Source organism: Mauremys mutica, chromosome 1 (genome assembly GCF_020497125.1).
Source record: "Mauremys mutica isolate MM-2020 ecotype Southern chromosome 1, ASM2049712v1, whole genome shotgun sequence".
Lineage (NCBI taxonomy): Eukaryota > Metazoa > Chordata > Testudines > Geoemydidae > Mauremys > Mauremys mutica.
Genome location: NC_059072.1, coordinates 92,952,541 through 92,974,860, shown reverse-complemented (window position 1 = coordinate 92,974,860; position 22,320 = coordinate 92,952,541). Strand labels below are relative to the sequence as shown.

Genomic DNA, 22,320 nt, shown 5'->3' with positions numbered 1-22,320 from the left:
CACTGGCATAAATTGCTTTTAATTAAAAAGTTTAATTTTTTTAATCTGTCTGTGCCTGCAGCTTTAGGTCTAACGATTTATTAACAAACAAAATCCAATTTTGTGCCCAAATAAGTCAAAGTGCAGAAATAATAATGCCCTTGCTCCCCACCCCAGCACAGATGAGGGCCTGATTCTGAGAGGAGCGGAGCACTCTCCACTCCCATTAAAGTTAATTGGCTCAGTATTGCTGTCATTTGTGTATTAACAAACTTGGAAAAGTAAAACTGGGCTGGAGCCTTGTACTGAAAGTGGTCCCTGATGTAGCTGTGATGTATATAGAGAAGTGGAGAGAATTCCAGAGCTGTGAAGCCGGAACTGAGAAGGCCCAGCCACCCAAGTTAGTGTTGTGGGATGAGTCAGCATTTTTGATCCTCAACTACGTCAGTTACCTCAGCCATACTAGAGTGACAGGCTTTTAAAATATTGACAGGTCACTTTTTAAATATTGAACCCTCAGACTTTCAGTCACTGTCACTGCAGGTTGCTGACTTTCATGGGTAGGCCATTGAGCAGAAGTGCAAAATACAGCACACTAAAGTAGCTCAGCCTCATTTCTTTCTTTTATATTGATAAAGTAATCTTGCAGAGTTAGGAGTTAAGGCCCCCACGTTCTCCCCTGCAAGTACAGATACAGTTCTGGTTCGGTGGGTGGGGCGGGGGGAGGTGGTTTCAAAAAGACCTGCATAGTATGATGCAGTGTTGGTCCCAGAATATTAGAGACACAAGGTGGGTGAGTCAATATCTTCTATTGGACCAACTTCTGTTGGTGAGAGAAACAAGTTTTTGAGCTTGAAGAGCTCAGTATAAGCTCGAAAGCTTCTCTCTTTCACCACAGAAGTTGGTCCAATAAAAGATGTTACCTCTCCCACCTTGTGTGTCTGCATAGTATGAATCAGACTTAAAAGTGAACGATGGATTTTTTTTCTCTTGGGAAGGCCAGTACCTTTTGATCTCTCTTCTTCTGTGTGTTTCATCTCCTGCCCTCTTATTATCATCCTCTCTTTTACCACCCCCTCTCCTCATATTTTTCTTGCCTGCAGGTTCCAGCGCCATGCCTTACAAAAGGAATCCAATGCGTTCAGAGCGCTGCTGCAGCCTGGCTCGCCACCTGATGACTCTGGTCCTGAATCCACTCCATACAGCCTCCGTGCAGTGGTTTGAGCGCACCTTGGATGACAGCGCAAACAGGTCCATCCATGTGCTCCACGGCTGGCCGGGGGAGGGTAGTGAGCAGAAAAACCCTAGTTATTGATGAAATAAAGGAAGAGAATGGCTTTAGAGGGTTAAACTGGTTTGGGGTCAATGTTCTCCTCTCACTCAATGCAGTGCTTAGAAAGTGCTTGTAGGGAACAGCACACTGACATATTTAGAATATGGTATTTTCAATCTACACCCCTCAATTCTGAATCTCATGCTGGCAGACACCACTTTATGAAAAGCAACATCATTAGAGGACATTGAGAGCCCAGCAACAGAGGCTGTAAACTGGCTTCTCTCTTTGAGTGAGGTAATAATGTTTTACACAGTAAAGATCCTCTGAAAAGGAGAACAGGAGTACCAGGGAATGGTGCAGTAGCCAAGGGTAAGGTTAACACACTGCTCTTCTTGTCCTGGCCTGTCCCAGCAGCAGGTGCTGAAGGTTGCTCCTAGCTTCCCCAGTTCTGGCCTATCCCAGCAGGAAGTGCCTATAAGGAATAGTTCTGGCTGTTGGGAGGGGGAGTTGCCATCTAGAGAGACATGTGCAGGTACTAGGGGTTGAGTTAGGCTGCCTCGCTTTTTTTTTTTTTGCTAACCCAGACACCCTGGTTACATGTGTTTCACAGGCGTGTGTGTCTGGCTGAGGCTTTCCTCACAGCTGACATCATACTGAGCACGCTGCAGAATATCTCTGAAGGATTAGTGGTGTACCCCAAGGTAAAGTAACAGAACTTAAATGCAGTCCTGAATTTCCATTAGCACTGCGGGCCTGCAAAAGAAGCCATCCCACTCAGAGCATTGAATTCTTGCCTTCTGGCTCAGTGAATATTCCTAAGGGCTGCCCAGCCAAGCTGTCCAGTTTCTCACCATGGCACTTTTCTTTGCAATACAAAAATCAGAGGACTCTTGAAGAAATTAAAATGCAACAAACTTAAAACAGATCAAAGAAAATACTGTTTTCTGAGGTATACGACTAACTTGTGGAACTTGCTGCCACAGGATATGGTTGAACCAGCCCTTACTAAGATTCAAGAAAGTGTGGGCAATTACATGAATGTGACTCACACCTGCAGTAACATTGGCTAGGATAAAATTTCAACATTTCAGACTTACTATGTTTATTTCTAGACTGGGTCTGGAAAAGGTGGCTTTTGTTTTGTTTTTCCCCATTGTACAATTTGGGGCATCATGGGGCAGGGTACGGCAGGAAATACCTGATCAGATTTACTGATTGTCGACTCCAGTGTGATAGTGCCGGTTTCTTTTCGTTTTTTTAGGTGATTGAGAGGCGGATACGACAGGAGCTGCCCTTCATGGCCACAGAGAATATCATCATGGCCATGGTGAAAGCAGGGGGTAATCGCCAGGTAGGTACCCAGTTAGGAGGGTCTGATGCTCACTGCCAGGCATCATACTCTTGAGGAATGGGAGTATATAAAAGTTCGTAATTACTTTCCCTCTCTCCCTTGGTGACTCCTTGGTCTACCAGAGCTGTTAATCTTATGATTATGCTGCAGGGCCAGTCTTCTCCCAGTCATTTGGGAAGGGAGCAGCTTGGGGGAATTCTTATTCATTGTTAGAAGCTCAGTGCAGGGGATATCTATCCACTTACGATGTACCGAGCTGTCCGTTATTTATTACATTAGATTATGACAGCAGATTGTAATTCTTAATTGTTTGTTGCAAAGGCACCTAGTACAGGATGGATAGCTACCTGCCCCACAAAAGCAATATAGTGCTTTTTTCATTACTCTTTATGATCCTTCAGCCAGTTTTTAATCTAGGAGACAGGCTTCATAGCAGACCCATTTGATTTGAGTCTCTGTCTCACAGCGAATGTTACTGAATATTCTAATACAATCCAAACATCAGGACTGTGTGTTCCCATAATCACTAGCTTTGTAGTTCAGTCTAAATCAGGTAATCAGCTTGCTTGGCAGGATTCATTCTTAATAAATTCATGCTGCTTATATTTCCACTTGCCTCTAGACAGTAATTTCCCCCTAAATATTAGTTTCATCATTTTATTATTGACAGAAATTAGACTTGCAGTTTGGTAACAGTGGGTGGGATTTTCAGGTTGTTTAAGTGAGTTAGGAGCTTTCAATGGGACTTGTGTTCCTAACTCACGTAGACACTCCTGAACACTCCTCCCCTCCAGTATAGCTTAGGCCAGTGTACTTGCTTTTTGTAACTTAAGTTTGGTAACTTGATTCCCTTAAGGGGCTGTCTAATTGCACTGTAGACATCTGGGCTCTGGCTGGAACCCAGGCTCTGGGACCCTCCCTCCCGGCAGGGTCCTAGAACCCAGGTTCCAGGCGAAGTCCAAACATCTACACTGCAATTAGACAGCCCCACAAGGCCGGGTCAGCTGATATGGGCCAGCCCTGAGTTTTTAATTGCAGTGTAGACATACCCTTGGAGTTAACTTTAATTCTTATTTATTAGTGAGCCTACCTTCTCTCTAATACTATTTAGTTAGTTGTAGTTAGATACAGTTATTATAAAATCTCCTGTTGTTCCCGTTAACTCCTTTGACTAACTTTAACTTGTTCTGCTTTTGTGCTATCTTTAGTCCAAATGGTCTCCCACAGATCCTACCAGGGGTGATCTTCTGTTCTTCTTCGAGTGATTGCTCCTATGCATTCCATGTACGTGCGCGCGCTGCGCGTGCACGGCTCTTCGGAACATTTTTACCCTAGCAACTCCGGCGGGCCGGCTGGGCACCCCCTGGAGTGGCACCGCCATGGCGCTGAATATATACCCCAGCCGGCCCGTCCGCTCCTCAGTTCCTTCTTACCACCCGTGACGGCCAGTTGAGCTTGAGCAGGTACCTGTTGAGCTCTCGGAGGTCTAGTATGGGTCGGAGACCTCCTTTCGCCTTGGGGATGAGAAAATATCGGGAATAAAATCCCCTGCCCCGCATGTCATGCGGCACCTCCTCTATGGCACCCAAGCTCAACAGAGTCTCAACCTCTTGTAGGAGGAATTGCTCGTGAGAGGGGTCCCTGAAGAGGGACGGAGAAGGTGGGTGGGAAGGAGGGGACGAAACAAACTGAAGGCGGTAACCATACTGGATAGTACGAAGGACCCAGTTGTCCGATGTTATTTGGGACCACGCCGGAAGGAAGCGGGAAAGGCGGTTGTAAAATAATGGGGTAGGATCCGGGAAAGAGGCTGATGGGCCGTCCTCGGGCGTCCCATCAAAAGGCCTGTTTGGGCCCTTGAGGGGCAAGGAAGAGGCCTGGGCCTGGTTGCGCCTGTTGCCCGATGGTCTACGGCGGTTTAAGTTAGCACGCCAACTATTATACGGCCTTAACCTGGCCTGGGTAAAGGGCCGGTAGGGCTGCTGCCGGAATGACCTCCTCTGAGTAGCCGGTGTGTGCATCCCCAAGGTGCGAATGGCAATTCGACCATCTTTGAGGGTCTGAATTCTGGAGTCCGTTTTCTCCGAGAAGAGACCCTGAGTGTCGAACGGGAGGTCTTGAAGAGTGTACTGCACCTCAGGCGGCAAGGTGGAGGACTGCAGCCAGGAGATGCGCCTCATGGTCACCCCAGAGGCCAGGGTTCTGGCTCCTGAGTCCGCCAAGTCCAGAGCAGCCTGGATGGAGGACCAGGAGGCTTTTCTGCCTTCTTCCAAGAGGGCCGAGAACTCTTGACGTGAGGCTGTTGGGATCAGCTCCGAAAATTTCGCCAGGGACACCAAGATGTCAAAGTGTAACGAGCGAGAAGAGCCATCTGGTTGGCAATCCGGAGCTGGAGGCCCCCCGCCGAATAGACCTTCCGGCCCAACAGGTCCATGCGCCGTGCGTCTTTGGATTTTGGCGCCGGAGCGGGCTGCCCATGCCTCTCCCGGTCATTTACGGACTGTACCACGAGGGAGTCCGGAGTCGGGTGCGTATAGAGGTACTCGTATCCGGTGGGCGGGACCGAGTACTTGCGCTCCACGCCACGCGCGGTGGGAGGGACGGACACCGGTGACTGCCAGATGGTAGTGGCATTCCGCTGTATGGTGCGGATGAAGGGCAGGGCCACCCGCAGCGGGGCCTCAGCTCCAATGACATTGGTCACCGGGTCATCATCCTCTGGGACCTCCGCCACGGGGAGGTCGATAGCCTTCGCCACCCGGCGAAGAAGGTCTTGGTGGGCCCGCAAGTCAATAGGAGGGGGGTCTGCCGTAGAAGCCCCCGCCACCGCCTCATCCGGCGAGGATGATGAGGACAGACCTTGGACCACCGCTTCTGGAGCTGGCTCTTCCAGGTGGTGTGACGCCGCCTCGGACCCTGGATGCTGTGCGGGACCAGGTGGCGACGGGGCCTCACCCGGTGGTGATGGGGGAGGTCTGCTCACCGTGGCTTCGGGCACCCTATGTTCGGCACCCACGTGCCTCGGGGGAAAGGGGAGTCCTTGAGGCTCGTGGTAGGCCCAGGGGACCCCAAAACCCCACTGCTGTGGTCCGTGGTCCTGGCCTTGGGGGTCGGCCTGCAGATCTCTCCCGCTGCCCGCCTGAGAGATGACTGAGGGCTGACGAGAAGGCCAAGACGGGGCAGAGGCGCTGAAAGAGTGCGCCGTGGATGCCGGCAGTAGGTCCCTGGGCGGTGCCGAGGATTGGTGCCGGTCATCGCGGTGCCGGGATGGAGAGCGGGACCAGCGACTGTTGCGGTGCCGGGAGCTCGACCGGTGCTGGGAGCTCGACCGTGACCTCGACCGACGGCGTCTGGAGCAGCTTCGGGAGTCGCGGTGCCAGGAACGGTACCGGGATCCGGACCTCCCTCGGTACCGACGGTCGGGTGATCGGGACCGGGAGCGTCTCCGGGAGTGCGATCGGTACCGCGATGTTGAGCGGTACCGGGACTGCGACCGGTGCCGAGACGGGGAGCGGTACCGCGATGGTGAACGGTGCCGAGATCTGGATCGGTGTGGCGGTGACCGTCTGCGGGACCGGGAGTAGGACCGGGACCGACGTCCATCTCGTCCGTCAGGGGGAGGCGGCCGTATCATCGCCGGCTTGCCCGCTGACTGAACGGCCCGCACCGGCGGTGCCAGGGGCCGGAGGCTCGGTGCCTCTGTGAGCTCAATGAGCTCTCTCGCCGTCGAGAATGTCTCGGGCGTCGACGGGAGCTGCAGCTCAACCGCAGTTGGTACCGGGGAGCAGGGTGGTACCGGACTCAACGGCTCTTGCAGCGCCAGAGTCGACGGTACCGTGCACAGTTTGTGCACCGCCATAGCCGGTACCGGAGGCGCCGGTGGTGGCTGGGCAAGCGGTCCCGTAGCATGCGGCTTAGAGGCCGTCTGCGCCGTCTTCCGTTTCCTCGCTGGAGACAGGGAACGGTGCTGGGACGCCGGTGCCAGCTGCGGAGCTCGAGCAGGCTCGGTACTGGAGCGGCTCGGGGCCGCCGGTGCGCTGCGCGCCGATGACAATTTCGGTGCCGCTGGGGTCGGCGCGGGAGGTTGAAGTGTCGCCTCCATAAGGAGCTGCTTCAGGCAAGTGTCCCGCTCCTTTCTAGTTCTCAGCTTAAACGCCGTGCAGATGGGACACTTATCTGGACGATGGGTCTCCCCGAGGCAGCGCAGGCAGGAGTCGTGCGGGTCCCCGACAGGCATGTGCCGCACAGGGCTTAAACCCCGGTGTCTTGGGCATGAGCCCGCACCGGTTGTGGAAGAAGAGGGGTAAACCCCCCCTAATTCCCTTACTATACTATATCTAACTAAACTTATTCAACTAATCTAACAACTAAACTAACTTAACCAACTATGTATACGTAGAAACTAGAGAAACGCTAGGGCTGTGGAGGTAAAGGAGCACTCCACTATTCCAACTGGCCGTCACGGGCGGTAAGAAGGAACTGAGGAGCGGACAGGCCGGCTGGGGTATATATTCAGCGCCATGGCGGTGCCACTCCAGGGGGCGCCCAGCCGGCCCGCCGGAGTTGCTAGGGTAAAAATGTTCCGAAGAGCCATGCACGCGCGGCGCGCACACCTACATGGAATGGATAGGAGCAACACATCTCGAAGAACAACAGTTACTACGGTGAGTAACCGTCTTTTTCCAAGCTAGGGGATGGGGACTCATTTGTTTACATGTTGCTGGCACCATCACCCTCACCTCTGGACCCCATAGAGTGTGCTCTATAGATCTGCACTGGGGAACTGAGCAGTCCACTGGAGGAGCAAGTGGGCCATTGGCAGCATGGGGGTGGGAAGGGCCTTAATAAAAAAATAATGCATCTTAGGGTTCTGGGAAAGCACAGCCGGTGGAGTCTCTGTTGACATGGCTCCAGTGGAGCTACATGGGTGGGGATCAGGGCCAATGTGGAGGTACAGGGTCTTTGTGCAGACACCCCTGCCTGCCATTGGTTTCCCTAGGTTTGGAGACTTGCTGGCACAGCCTTTTCCATTCAGGGGCATCACTTTAAGGGAATCCTTATGGATGTTACCTCCCCCGGTGCCCCATCCTGTCTGATTTTCCTTGGGAGGGGATATTTTTTTTCCCCCCCAAATAATCCTTAACTCACCTTGGATAACTACGTTCTCCCTGCTTGCTAAGCTGGACAGTTTTCGTCTCTTCCTTTCCAAACTTGTGAATGTTTTGTGCTATTAAACTCCTGCAATGTACCCTGCATCTCAGGGGCAATTAGTGGTGGATAAAGAATTCCTGCATGCCCAGTTTATAGAATGTTTTGGGAACAGTTGTGATGATTTTTGAGCAACAGACCATAGATGGGTTAGAATTACTAAAAGTATCCCACAGTGTGTCCCCAAGGAAGAGCTTGAGGAAGTGGAAAGAGTTCCACCATCTTATTTTGTGAGTGTAGTGCAGTAGCTCTCAACATTTTTTTACTGGCGACCCCTTTCACGCTGCAAGCCTCTGAGTGCAACCCCCCTAATAAATTAAACACACTGTTTAATATATTTAACACCATTATAAATGCTGGAGGCAAGTGGGTTTGGGGTGGAGGTTGACAGCTTGTGACCCCCCCCCATGTACTGACCTTGTGACCCCTTGAGGGGACCCGAACCCTTGATGTGGTGTAATTAAACAAGGACTATATTTATAATTCAGACCCTTAACCTCAGGGGAAACAATTTAAAGGATGCACCATGCAGCGGTGATATGGTGATTGGCCTCAAATAGCTATGATACAAACTTTTTCTGTTTCATTCCTATGCTATGCAATACAACAGCCTTTGACCCACTTCTACCCTCCATGCACCAGTGAGTCAGCTGGCTTGAGGTGTGCTGTCAGTAACGTGATGATGGCTCTCTTCCCCCTAGGATTGCCATGAGAAGATACGCATTCTTTCCCAGCAGGCAGCTGCTGTTGTGAAACAGGAAGGGGGGGATAATGACCTCATTGCTCGGATCCGTGCTGACCCCTACTTCAGCCCCATCCAGGGACAACTGGAGAGCCTCTTGGAGCCCACCTCCTTCACTGGACGTGCTTCCCAGCAGGTGAGGTTGCGGGAAGCAGTTTAAGATGTTATGGGGCATCACGCCATAAATATCCAAACCATGTCCCTTTATGTCTGAGACATTCCGCTTTCTGTATCTCTGCCCCTTCCATTACAGGATTGGATCTCTGCCCGTTCTTCTAAAGGAAGGAAGGGTTACCATTTTCTTAGCTACATAAGGCATTCCTTCCCTTTTCTGTCCATCTCAGTTGCCTTCTATCTCCCCCATAGTCTTTGATTCTTGATGTACTGGGTGACTGGGTGCATTTGTGAGACTGAGACCCTGGGACCACAAGCTGGAGCTGAATGAAGCACAGAGAGGAACCCATTTCTTTTTCTAACCTTCCCTTCCTCTTTCCCTTTGAGCAGGTGGCGAGGTTCCTGAAGGAGGAAGCTCGCCCAATGCTGACCCCGTACCAAAGCAAGATGGGTGTGAAAATGGAGCTGGCACTTTAGGCTGGGCTTGTGGATGTTTAGGGATGTGGGTGATATTAAAAGCCTTAATAAACCAAATCTATTTACTGTGTCTATACTTGTGGGTGTCTGTACCCTGGGAGTGACACAGCCATCCCAGGGCTCACACCCACACTCCCCAGATGTGTGGTGGCACTGCTTGTTCTGGGTCTGCTGTATAGCCAGCCAGCCTCCCTCTCCTTTGTGTTGGGGTTGCTGGGAGGAGGTTGGCATAATGCCCACATTTGTTCTGGTTTTGCAGTGACCAAACTAGGGTGACAACTCCATCACACACATTCTCCTCTCCTCTTATGGTATGTTTCAAGTGGATTAAGTAGGCAGCACTAAGGACTCGGTTGCATCTACTAATTGACCATCAGTTGAAGGGCATGGGCAAAGGGAAACCAGCTTTGTTGTCTCATTTGTCTGCTGTTAAACTATTGTCCATAGTGGTGCCAAAGTGTTGGTGGGAGCTGTTTCCTTGAAAGTGGCTGTGGGAGGACTATGATTATGATTTAATCAACTTAACACCTGCTTTGGCCAGATGATTAGGAGTAGTAAAAGGAGAAAGCTTGGGCCTGATTGCTTTTCATCATAGTAGCGGTCCTCGACAATACTTGTGACACAACCCAGCCATAACATGTCTGTGCTGTGCCAGAATCTCTGGCTGTAGTGCACGATAATCATATGTGAAAGATGTGGCGTGGGACCAGCCAAGGTGACTCTTACTTCCAGGCCTAGTAGCTATTGGCTTTAAGGATGAGCAGTGCTGCTCAGAATCACTGGTTATAGATAGGAGCTGTTGTTGAAATGCAGCCAAGGGAACATACAAGGATACAAAAATTATTTGTCTACCAAGAATGTGTTCCCTTATGGTGAGGAAAGAGAGGGTAGGGACTCTCATAGATGCAAAAGAATTTCAGGGGTTTGTTAGTTTTTTCTGAGTCTGTATGTTTTCCTGTTGGTAACGCGTTTTTTTTAATAGACTAAACTGTCCTTGATTTCAGAAAAGCTGTCTAACCCTCCACCAATTCCTGAAACATCATTCTGCAGCCCTCTCCTTTTTCTGCCACTTCATTCCTAGCCTTATCTTTCAGCACAGGGAAAGCCTCCCCTTTTTCTCTAATATATGCAGTCCCACAGAAGATGTGATCAGGAGAGCTCTGGGTTTTTTTGTTTTTATTTGGGAATCTGATTGTGTCCTGACAGTTTCATGTGAGAGGTGGAGGCATGGCTATTTTAAGAAACTACCTGTTCTCCTGGAGGTCGTTGTGATTTGAAGGACTTTCTAGACTTCCCAACATAAGATCTAGTGTTTAATGGGATACTACTCTATTATGTATTCCGGGAAATTGGAAATCTCAGGCCATTACCCCATCACTCCTGCAATTACTTCGCCGCTGGGCTAAGAAATGCAGAATCTCTCTCAAACAGTTGTGATATTATATATTTTTCCCGCTCCTTCTATATTAAACTTTAATTGGCCATCTGTTTAGAAGTTTAATTTGAACATCAGTAACTTTCGGACTATTTATTCAAAAGGATACCTAAGAGCACATGTAGATTTGGAGTTTTCAAATGTATTTCCTCCAGAGATGAGGGGGAGTGTGTTAGTGGAAAGAATCCCTCAGAGGGAAAGGGAAGAGACAGCGCACAGATTTGTCGTTATCTGGAAACTAGATTTGATGCCAGTTGGGGGAACCCAGCTGTGGGATGTTTGAATGGGTCTCAGATTAAATCCGATTGTATTTTTTTCTGGAAAACAAATACAACACAAGGAACAAAGCCACCCTCCTTGGCAGCTTTGTGAGATACACGCAAATCTTTTTCTGGCTCTCATCTGGGGCTTCTGCTTGAGTCTATTACAGGGTTTAGAAGAACTTGGTTCAGATTTTTTCTCCATTACCCAAGTAAATTAACAGAGTCCTCTGCATTATGTGGCTCTGCTATACTGTCAGGGAATTATACCCCTTCTATTATAGCAGTAGGTCCAATACAGTGCTGCAGAAGCAGCTCTTCCAACAGCTCATAAAATGAATTAAATTTTGGAGGGATTTATCCTGTTACATCTTGATAATCTACATTCAGCAGATATCCCAAGCTAAGCAGGGATGGGTCTGATCACTATATGTAACAGAAATAATCACAGAAATGAAAGGTAGAAAAGACTTACTAGCTCAACTAAGCTGTTACAAATGCTGGATTATTCATTCTTCCCTGACTCTTGGTTTGTTCAGTCTAACTTTAAATGTCCTGAGCAATGAGTCTTCTAATACTTTGTTTGGGAGACTACTCAGCCTATATTTTTATTTTCTTAATTTCATCCTATTGCTATTAGAATTAAACTAAACAAAAGAACTGATGTTACTGTAGTAATGTGTGTAAATGCACATTGCTACAATAAGGAAAATCTGTTGGAGCTTTGCTCTTTCAAACAAAAAATTGAAATTATAGAAATGCAAAACTTCACACCCTTAATTCTGCCAATCTTTGCCAATTTACCTTTCAAAATTAAGCCACTTTATGTCTATGCACCATGGGCTTGACAGGGGAGAGGGGCATGAGGCTTATTGAGTGACTACCAGATTGTCTAATCCAGTACTAGAAATGTACCACCTATCCATTGTGTAGTTGACTTTGACATAACTACAGGCTGTCCTCCAATTCACCTCTGCTTGCTTGAACCCCCCCATCTCCCCTCTTACACTTTATAAACACATGCAAGACTAGTTGACACACAGCCAGCTCTCCAGTGTAGTTTTTTGTCAGATATTGGAAACGGTTATCTTTTAGTGTTTTTCAGTAGTCAGATTCCTTGCAGCTGCATACCTCGAAAATACTGTATACTGTTGTGTTTCATCTAGGTAGACTGTTTAAATGATGGACCTAAACATAAGATGGACACAGTTACAGTCATCTGAAGTCTCTATGTGAATGGACAAAATATACCATATTTGAGGTCTCAGTTCCATAGTCCAAGCAATAGGGGGTGAAAGTCAATATGGTATATTTGAGGTTTAAGATAACTCCCTGTGATACTTAACAAAATCATATATTTTCAGATGACGCATAAAGCTAGGGGCCTGACATCTTGTAGAGAGACAATGCTGTGCATGTGGGACTGGGTACCAGGAAATCATGTGTTTTAATCCTGGTTCTGCCACTTTCTGTGTGACTCTGTCCAGGTCTTGTCAACTATGTTCCTCAGTTTACCCTCCTGTAAAAACTGGGTTAATATGTACCTTACAGGTGGTATGAGACTTAATTAGTATTTCTGCAGTGCTTGGAAGATTAAAGTGCTAAGTTGTGTTATGGGGGCCATTAAAGGAGTCATGGTACTTTTCACAATAGCTAAGGGTAGGAATGGAGGGGACATAGCCTCAATTTCCAATGTGGGTAAATTACATGCTGCAGACCTAAACTGGGGCTAGTGTTCAGTTTCACATTGTTTGGTACTGTTGTGTAGAGGAGGTGAAGGCTGCATTTCGGTAGTGGGTAAAGTGACTGTTGTGTGTCAAACACAAGATTAAAAGGATTTTCAGATGGAAGGTGCTGTATAAATGTTCTTTCTCAGTGCATCCTGTTCACTATTCTCTCTCCATATGATCTTCATAGCTGACTCCATTCACTGGCTGGCTGGAGAGTGACCATAGTAGAGAGCGATTTACCTGCCATCATCATGCTCTGGAGCACTGACCCCCTGCAAATGGCCACTATTGACTCCTGAAAAGGAGTGTGTGTTCCTGCAACTATGCTGCTCTCTGGCTCCTCTCTATCTTCTTGTTCTTCACTTGATTATCACCCAATCTCTATGCCTTAGTCCCCCCCCTTTGTAAGTCTCTTTGCTTGCATATGTATAATTTGTTGACAGTAGCTATACCAGGTTGGACAACAGTTTTTTCCAAGATCTCTCTCAGCTATGCAAAAAAACAGAACTAGCACAATGTACCTAATTACTGTCAAGCAGAGGGGAGAGGGAACCACCTGTCTCCCAAAACATCTGTTTACCAGTGGGTGAAGATTCAGTAGGGGGTTTACATTCACATGCCCGAGTGACCCAGGTCGGCAGGGGGCGAATCGGGCCCTAGTTTCAGTCATGGTGGGGTAGCCTGAGTTTGGGGGCTGGGGAGAGGGGGTGCAGGCACGTATGCCCAGGGAGGGTTCCCCTGCTACCCTCAGGAAGCTCAGCAGCAGAGTGCGCTGCAGGGACAGACTCTGCAGTGTCGCGCGTGCCAGCGGTGGGGCTGTGACGGGCGCGAGGCAGGCCTAGAGGTCCATGGTGCGCGCCGGGCGGGGGGGGGAGAGCTCCGCCGCGCCGCCATCAAAGACTACATTCCCCACAATGCCTCACGGCGCCGCCCGGATGCCGCGCATGCGCAGCGGCGGGGAGACTCGGCGCTGCTGTCGGCGATTGAAGCGGTCGGTCTCCGGCGGCTGCAGCAGGGAGGGGGCTGAGGCGGCTGCGGACTGGGGGGCGCCCCCCTCCCGGCCGGGGGAGCGGCGCGCGCAGCAGGTGAGCCGGACCGGGGGGGGGGGGGTAGATGGACAGACCGGCCGAGACAGACGTGACCGGGGGGCGGCGGCGGGCGGGGGACCGGCCGCGGGGCAGGGCGGGCTGGAGCCCGAGAACAGCCCGGCCAGGGGCGGGGGCAGCGCACGAGGGACTGAGACCGGCCGCGGGCCCGGCGGGGATGCCTGGCCGAGGGCGGCCAGACGCACGGAAAGCGGGTCTCTCTGGCGTGGGCCGGGGGAAGCAGCCTCGCTCAGGAGCCCTCTGGGAGCGGGGCACCCGACCCAGCCTCTCCCTCCAGGCTCCGCAGCTTGTCCACTAATGCCGGTAACCCTGAGGGCTGGGCAGGGGGCAGGGACACCCCCTTATCTGCCGGGACCCCGCCGCAGGGGTGGCTTATTCACAGAGAGAGACCTGTGCGTGCGTGTTGGCTCAGATGGGCACCCTTCAGCTACATGGGTGTTTTCCTTTTGCACACACCCACATTCCACTTGGGTGGGCTGCCTCCCCGGATCTCAGCTGTGGTTTGCAGTTCAGAGAACTGGGCCTGGAAGGTGCGAATCCTGCCAAATGTGGAACCAAACGGGTCTGTTTGGATACAGACACCTTGCCAGGAGCTGAAATGTTAACGAAATAGCTCCCCTCCTGTGTTTCTGGAGGACCAAAACCATACTTATAATTTCCAGCAGCAAGGGGAGGGCTGGACCCTGGTCTGCTGGTAGGGTAAGCCTCTGTCCTGCCTCTCTATTCATATCCCTTCCCTCGCCACTGAGGTGACTTCAGGGTGGTCCCTTCTCTACAGCCCCTAGGAAGGTTCCATTTCACCTGATCTGGTGACTCAGGGGCTGCGCTGCAACTTTCTGACTCATTTTATACAATGATTCATGACTGGATTTAATTAGATTTGATGGGGGCATCTTCTCCTGCCTTCTCTCTGTCCATCTCTTCTTTTGGTCCTTTCTTGCTCCATCTCTCTCTCTCTGCCCTTGTCCCTCTTCTATTTGACTTTATTCAGACTTGCCTAGGGGCTGCTCATGAATTACAGGCTTGGTTGTCGCTAATCCCCATTGGCCTTTTTGCCGCTAGTCAGAGCTTGCCTGCCTTATATTTCCGCTTGTTCTCAGTTTCTGTTCAGATATGCTGAGAGGAGAGACTGACTCCTGTTCGGTCTGGTGTAAAGCTGGGGGGTGAGGGAAGAGGAACATCTCTAAGATGACCAGCAACATGGCAATAGCCTCCAGGTTTTGGGCATGAATGGGTGTAATGCAAACCCTCTGAAGTGGTATGTCTGCTCATTCTAAATGGAAACACAACGGTTCATGTTGCTAATGCAGCAGTCTGGCTATTTAGAGAGTAGGATTTGCTAACAATCCCCCATAGGAAAGGTGAAAATAGACTTGACTTCTGAGACTTACAAACAAAGGAGATACCCTGAGTATAACTGGTCTGGTTCATCACTTCCTATGACAGCACTACTGGGTCAGTCAGTCCCAAGTCTTCTCCTTGACAGTGTCTAGTTCCTGATGCTTGAAAAATGAGTGGAGAAAACAATGAGAATGTAGCAGGCCAAGTTTACAAAGTTGTAGTAGGGAAAAAGAAATCCTTCCTCATTCCCACAGGCATGAAATAAGAATGATGTAAGAGTGATCATATCTCATACCACGATAGCTGTTAATAGTCCTAATATAGTCCAGCTCCTTTGAGACCATGCACATAAAGTTACTAGTGTATAATAGGTTGCAGGTTCTGGGCCTAAGTAGTTTAACATCTGGCATGTGTTATAAAGGAACATTTCTAGCAGATCCTGGACAGTGGTCTGGGTGGGAGTAACCTTATCGTGAGGGATGTCATGTTTTTAGATTTTAGAAAAGCAGAATTCTGAAAGGAGTCGTCTGACTGTGGCCCTGAATACATCTCTTAAATTGCAGCTCTGCTCAGCAGAGTGATGTTCAGCAGATCTGCTGCCTGGGTTTATTCAGAGTCACATCTGCTGAATCTAGTGCTGCCTTTTGCTCTTGTTAGCCCCGCAGAGCCAACAAAGCTATGAGAGAGTGAACTGGAATCTCTTCTTCCTTGTGCATTGTCAACAGATTTACAGGTCCAGTCAGTTAAATCTGTGCAAACCCGTCAGAGGCCTTGGAAGGTACAAGTGTAACTAAGGTCGTAATTTGACTTGCGGGGCTTTTTATTACTGGTGATGTTGGGTGAGCAAAATAAAACACAGCTTGACCCTGGTGTCTCAGGGTGAGTTTGCAGGGCTGGCAGAAAAAAAATCTTGTAGTCTACAAATCCCTGGCCTGAGGTTTCCTTTCACAGACCTGTCATTGTGATGAATGGGTGGGCTTTGCAATCTCCAGGTTTAGGGTGTGATAAATGATTTAGGCAGATGCTAGAGCCTCTCATGATTCTACCTGGCTAGCATGTCTCTCCTGCACAGAGTCATTTGTCTACTTTGGAGCCTGGTAGATAAAATATCACTCCTTTTTTTGTATTTTAAAATGAATGTTAAAGTGCAGTTCTGCTCTGAAAAATGACTCTATGTTGGCATCCTGGACTTCCATGTTCATTGTATCTCAATGGCTCCATAATCAGATGTGCACAGTGTATAATTTTTTTTTTTCTGTGCCAGCCCTACCATGTCAAACTGTGATCTGAAAGTCAAGCTAGGTTCTTCCTGGCTTATTCATTATCACCAGGCAACAAGATTCTGTCCTCTCATACGTTATCTTCAAAGTGAATCAGAAGTTTGAATGTGGCCTTGCAATTGGAAACTTGATTATTCTGTTGCTTTTGCATGAGCCAGGATGGGCTGAGTGATAAGCCTGCAGGGCTCATAAAACCTTTATTTTTTTCTCGCTGTTATGATGAGACACCTGCTGCACATAGGGAGCAGTTTTGTTGCATAAGAAGATGGCTTTTTAAATTAATTACATTTCTGACCATAATTACACTTTCAAAGCGGTGCAAAGAAGTCTCTTGCAAACTTCTATAGTAGACTCAAGCTGGGAGGAGACAGAGTTCCAGTTTGCTTTTCTTTGGTTATTAATTCTAGATTTTGATTCATTTTACCAACTATAGAGCTCTGGATTTTTGTGATAGGAGACATTGCAGGAGGTAAAGGAGAGAGGTCTTGTCTTCTCTCCACTTTCCTCCTGCTGCAAACATACAATCAGTCTCCTTAATTCACAATGATTGGGGACCATTTAAGTACTGAGTGTTCTCCCTACATTCTAGATCCTGGCAAGCCATCATCCTGCTGTGCCCACTCACCCACATAGCTCTGCCATGAAACCCCAATTTTGACGTGGCACACCTCCTGCTATTCCAGTCCAAGGATCCCTTTGGAGCAGTGACTACCCAATCATCAGCAGACTTTTGTGAGGTCTGATGTGATGCGTCGGGGGAACGAGGATGAAGCCATTTAAACTCCTTTAACTGTTGCTCTAAATCATGTGGTCACTAGAGATGAAGTCAGAGGGTTAATCCATTGTTATTGCATCATTCCTGTCCTTTTACTGTATTTACAGGAACCCAAAACACTGCTAGACTAGTAGGTTATAAACCTTGCAGAAACGTTTCCTGGAATGAATCAGGTCTACAAGTATAATAGAAACTGTTTAATCTGGATGTGTTAAGGGACGAGAGCCACGTGGAATTGTGCATAGGTGTAAAAACTTAACTGGGTGTCGCACTGCGAGGGTAGGGCAGCACCTTTCATTGTCTTTTACAGGCCCTCCTGGACCTTGTGTTTCTTTTCTCCCAAGTGCTTGTTCCGCCTTCTTCTTAATTATGGTTGGGAGCTAAACTCCTGTTCCACAGGCACTCATAGCAAATATTGACTTGAGGAGCAAATGGCACTTGTAGATACAGGATATGCTACCACCTGACCTGAGTGGGAAGGGGAAATGTAAGGGTGAGGATGGGAGTTGCTGTAGCGGATTTGATTTGGGGAATCCTGATTCAAATTCTAAAGCAAAAACTTTTTGTGAGGGCTGAGGAGATGGACTGGAACAAATACAGATTTTTTTCATCTCTCATTTCTGAGACTGGGAGGTTCAATCTGGATGTTTGAAGTTTACACTCTCAACATGCAGTTTTATAATACGTACTGAGAGAGCTTTCTGGTGCCACATCTGTCTCAAAGTCCCCGGGCCAGTGTTTGTGTCTTTACAGTCACACTTTCCTCTTTTCTAAAATGTTTCTTTTTGTCCTGTTTCTGTATGAAAGACTCTCAAAGAACAGGGGAAACAATGGAACTAACTATATGCAAAATGCTGTCAAATGCACAAATTAAGCCGGGGGGCGGGGTGGGCATTTTTCCCTTGCTAACTTCTTTCAGCGATAGTGATAGTAGATATTACTCTTAACACAAGCAGGTAAAAAATAATTCCAGTGAGAAGTGTAACTTCTCAGCTGATCGTGTCGCTTTAACGATTTCCATTGATTGCTCTCTTTATATTGTTACTGAAAACCTAGGTTTATTGGCTTTTGTCTTGCTGAAGACTTGTTGGGAAACTTGCTAGATGAGATGCTGGTTTGTTACTCCTTTCTAAATGGATTCTTATTGTTCTTCTTGTTTCATTCATATATATATATATATATATATATATATAAAATCAATTCTTGTGCTAAAGACTCTGGGCAGCCAGTGCTGGAAAGGAGCACGTATCTGACTCTAGACCACCAGTCTGCTTCACATCCAACACTGAGCTGCTGTCATGTGAGAGTTAACTGGAGATCATATGGCAAAGGGGGTGACCAGGTAAAACAAACACACAATAGGAGACTGTTATCTGGGTGTTTGTGTAAAACCAGATAATTGAAAGCTGTTTCCTATTGCAGCTGAGAGAGAGAGCAGGAATATTAACAGCTGGCTCAGCAACATGAAGCGGAAGTTCAAGTGAATTTGCAGCTGTCTTTTCCACACCTCCATTTTTAAAGGAAAACTGCACTATTAAAAAATAAATAAAAAAAATTAACTGTATATCCAGTAAAAGCTGTGTTATCCGGCACTTTACCAACCAGAAAGCTCTAGAAACTGGCATTTCTGATCTCTCCCAATAGAAATCTTCAATCTAGTAACCGGGACCAATGCCAAAGCTATTTGGGACCCAAGTATTTCCAAGAGCAGTCGGACTACATTCGAGTTAGCCAAGAAGAGCCGAATGCTGTTCTTTCTGTTTGTATCCGCCATTGTGATCGGTTGGTTTGTTACTCTGTGTATTGTCCGGTGTTTATCGTAAAATATCAACGCCACCCTACCATCATGGCATCCAAAATACCAGCGAAAAGCAAAGGAAAGAAGCGTAAGAGAGTTGTGTTGACGTTAAAACACAAAATAGATATTTGTACACGTCTTGAAAAGGGTGAGAATAGGAATGTTTTGATGCAAGAGTACAATGTTGGCTCGTCCACGATATATGACATCAAGGCTCAGAAAGGACAATTGCTCAAATTTTTTGCTAGTTGTTGTTCAACAGCTTTATTTGACTCATGCCGTACTCTGCATATGCCTAAATTAGAGCAGCTAGACAGTGTTTTATATGAATGGTTTTCATTGAAACGATCGGAGGGTGCCTCTATATCTGGCCCAATGCTCATTGAAAAGGCAAAAGATTTTTATAAGCAAATGCAATTGACTGAGCCATGTGCATTTTCTGATGGATGGCTTTCATGTTTTAAACTTTGTCACGGCATTAGAAAGCTAGATGTATCCAGCGAACAAAAATCAGCTGACCGTGAAGCTGCAGAAAAATATTGTGAATTTTTTAGAAATTTAATTGCTGAACATGATCTATCTCCTGAACAAATTTATAATGCTGATGAAACTTGCCTATTTTGGCAATGCTTGCCAAATTCTACCCTAGCAGGTGCAAGTGAATCTAGAGCTGCTGGTTTTAAACAGAACAAAGACAGACTAACTGTTCTTACATGTGCTAATGCTGCAGGCTCACATAAAATAAAACTTTTGGTGATTGGGAAATATAATCATCCTAGAGCTTTCAAAGGTGTTGCACATTTACCTATTGTTTACGAAGCACAAGGTAATTCATGGATGAACAAAGAAATTTTTTATGATTGGTTTCATCATGTTTTTGTACCTGCAGTGAAAGAACATTTTAGAAAAATAAGCTTACCTGAAGATAGCAAAGCTATTCTATTGCTAGACAATTGTAGAGCTCACCCTCATGAAACAGAATTAGTGTCTGTCAATATTTTTACCATCTTCCTGCCTGCTAGTGTTACTTCATTGATTCAACCTATGGACATCATCCAGAATATGAAATATTATTACAGAAGAGATTTCCTGAGAAAGTTGATCAATCATGAAGGCACTATACAGGACTTTCAATCTCGTTATAATATAAAAGATGCAATTTTTAATGTTGCTTGTGCCTGGAATTCTGTTAAAAGTGAAACATTAAGGAGAGCTTGGATAAAATTGTGGCCTAGTGTTATGTTTGCAGAAGTGTCTTCTGATGAAGATGAATTTGAAGGCTTTAAAGTAAGAGTTAGAAAAAATACATTAGCACAAATTCTTGAAATGGTGAAGGATACTCCTTCTTCACACCCCATCAACAAACTTCATGAAAGTGAGCTAGAAGAGTGGGTTGAAGCTGACAAGGAGGTTGAAGTGACACATACTGTTATTGATACAGAAATAATAGAGAATGTTTTGAATACTGAAAAGTCAAAGGACACTGATAAAGACAGTGAAGATGATGATTTTAGTGAAGAGGACAAAATAACTTGGGGAAAGGCTGCCTCAGCTTTTGATACAATAATTACATTTGCAGAAAGGCAGCCATGTTATACTGCCCAGGAGGTTATGCAATTGCGCATTCTGCACTCTACTTTTATGCAAAAGAGGCAGAAGACAAGTAAGCAAGCTGGTATAAGGGATTTAGTCAAAAAAGCAGCTTCCAGAGTGTGTCATGGGGCCAGTACAGATTCAGCCCCATCTCCTACACCTTCTACATCTACAATGATAATTGATGTTGATAATGATGACCCTGCGGCACTGCAAGATCCTGAAGTACCTTCTGAATCATCAAAGAAAGATTAAATTATGTTCACTATAGTTTTAGTTTGTGGTGTTTTTTGTTACCGGGATGTACGCCATGCGCTGCCCATAGTGATTTGTAGTGTCATAAGATAACCTACTGTATAGAAAACTTTACTTGTATACACCTAAGTGCTTCAAGAAACCAACCACTCTGCAGTGCAGTACTACTACCGGATTGGTGAGTACCTGTATACTATTTTATACTTCATTAATTTTATTGTATTCTAATTCTTTGAAAATTAGCATTCCATTGGTAAGTATAACTCTTAGAGTATGTCTGTACTACCCGCCGAATTGGCAGGCAGCGATCGATCCAGCAGGGCTTGATTGATCACTTCTAGTCTAGATGCGATAAATCGACCCCCAAGCGCTCTCCCGTTGACTACTGTAATCCACCACCGCGAGAGGCGCAGGCAGAGTCGACAGGGGAGCAGCAGCAGTCAACTCACTGCAGTGAAGACACCGCGGCGAATAGACCTAAGTACTTCGACTTCAGCTACATTATTCACATAGCTGAAGTTGCGTAACTTAGATCATTCCTCCCCCCCTCAGTGTAGACCAGGCCTTAGTTAACCGGAATTTTTGACTGACTGACACCCCCATTCCCCCAACATGCCAGATAACAAAGCTTTTACTGTATATCCTTGTATAGTGAATAGTTACACACAGGGCCGGCTCTAGACCCCAGCGCGCCAAGCGCGCACTTGGGGCGGCATGCCGCCGGAGGGGCGGCAGGCGGCACCGGTGGACCTCCCGCAGGCGTGCCTGCGGAGGGTCCGGTCATCCGGCGGTTCCGGTGGACCTGCCGCAGGCATGCCTGCGGATGCTCCACCGGAGCCGCGGGACCAGCGGACCTGCCGCAGGCATGTCTGCAGGAGGTCCACTGGAGCCGCGGGACTGGCGACCACCAGAGCGCCCCCTGCGGCGTGCTGCTGTGCTTGGGACGGAGCAATTGCTAGAGCCGCCCCTGGTTACACACTTGACAAAGGTACTGTAGTTGGAACTCTGCAGTCAGCTGTAGCTGAGGGTGTTTGTTTCCAGTTACAACTTTCTTTGTCACACATATATCTGTCCATACTTTCACTTGGCAAGTTGGAATTTTCTCTACACAGAGATGACTTTTTTTGTGTGTGGGGAAGTTTGAACAGAATGGGTTCAACTGTTTTCAAATGGCTGGGGGGTGACAGTTAGGGTCTGGACACCCCCAGAGGAGAATAGGGGGTGAAATCTCCTCCCAAAATAATCAGTTGAATAAACAGATTATATACAATGTCATTGTGCTGTAAACTATGTTGAGTAAGATCTTTTGTGAAAGCTTGTAATGTTCTGAACATGGACGTCATTATGATACACACACACACACACACTCACACAGACTGTGGCTATGAATGTATTTGTGTATATATAAAACTGTTTTCATAATTTGTGTTGCAACATTCAGCTCCATCTCACAGTGGGACAGTCAGGCAGGGAAGGTGCTGCCTCCCCAACCAGACAAGACTAGCTCCAAGCACCTAGAATTGTACAACCCAGGAAAAGACAAATGATGGACCATTAAAATTAATGGGAAAACATTGAAACAACCTGAAACTGAAAAGAA

General features: G+C 47.4%; 2 protein-coding genes across 3 annotated transcripts in view; both read left to right on the top strand.

The window, feature by feature from the left end:
- The window catches only part of ADSL (adenylosuccinate lyase), a 76,055-nt gene that overhangs the window by 33,662 nt on the left and 20,073 nt on the right, over nucleotides 1-22,320 (top strand). Inside the window, exons 9-13 of one of the 2 annotated variants that reach the window (XM_044984531.1) lie at nucleotides 1,083-1,230; nucleotides 1,866-1,956; nucleotides 2,517-2,606; nucleotides 8,516-8,692; nucleotides 9,061-9,218. In XM_044984531.1, the coding sequence (XP_044840466.1) occupies nucleotides 1,083-1,230; nucleotides 1,866-1,956; nucleotides 2,517-2,606; nucleotides 8,516-8,692; nucleotides 9,061-9,147 (593 nt within the window). In that variant the 3' untranslated portion in view covers nucleotides 9,148-9,218. Of the gene's footprint in view, nucleotides 1-1,082; nucleotides 1,231-1,865; nucleotides 1,957-2,516; nucleotides 2,607-8,515; nucleotides 8,693-9,060; nucleotides 9,219-22,320 lie in introns of those variants that run through there. The other variant, XM_044984532.1, reaches the window with a different exon arrangement.
- The window catches only part of SGSM3 (small G protein signaling modulator 3), a 60,832-nt gene continuing 52,119 nt past the window's right edge, over nucleotides 13,608-22,320 (top strand). The window contains exon 1 of the mRNA XM_044984530.1: nucleotides 13,608-13,657. The gene's annotated coding sequence lies outside the window, so the exon portion shown is untranslated. The remainder of the gene's footprint in view (nucleotides 13,658-22,320) is intronic.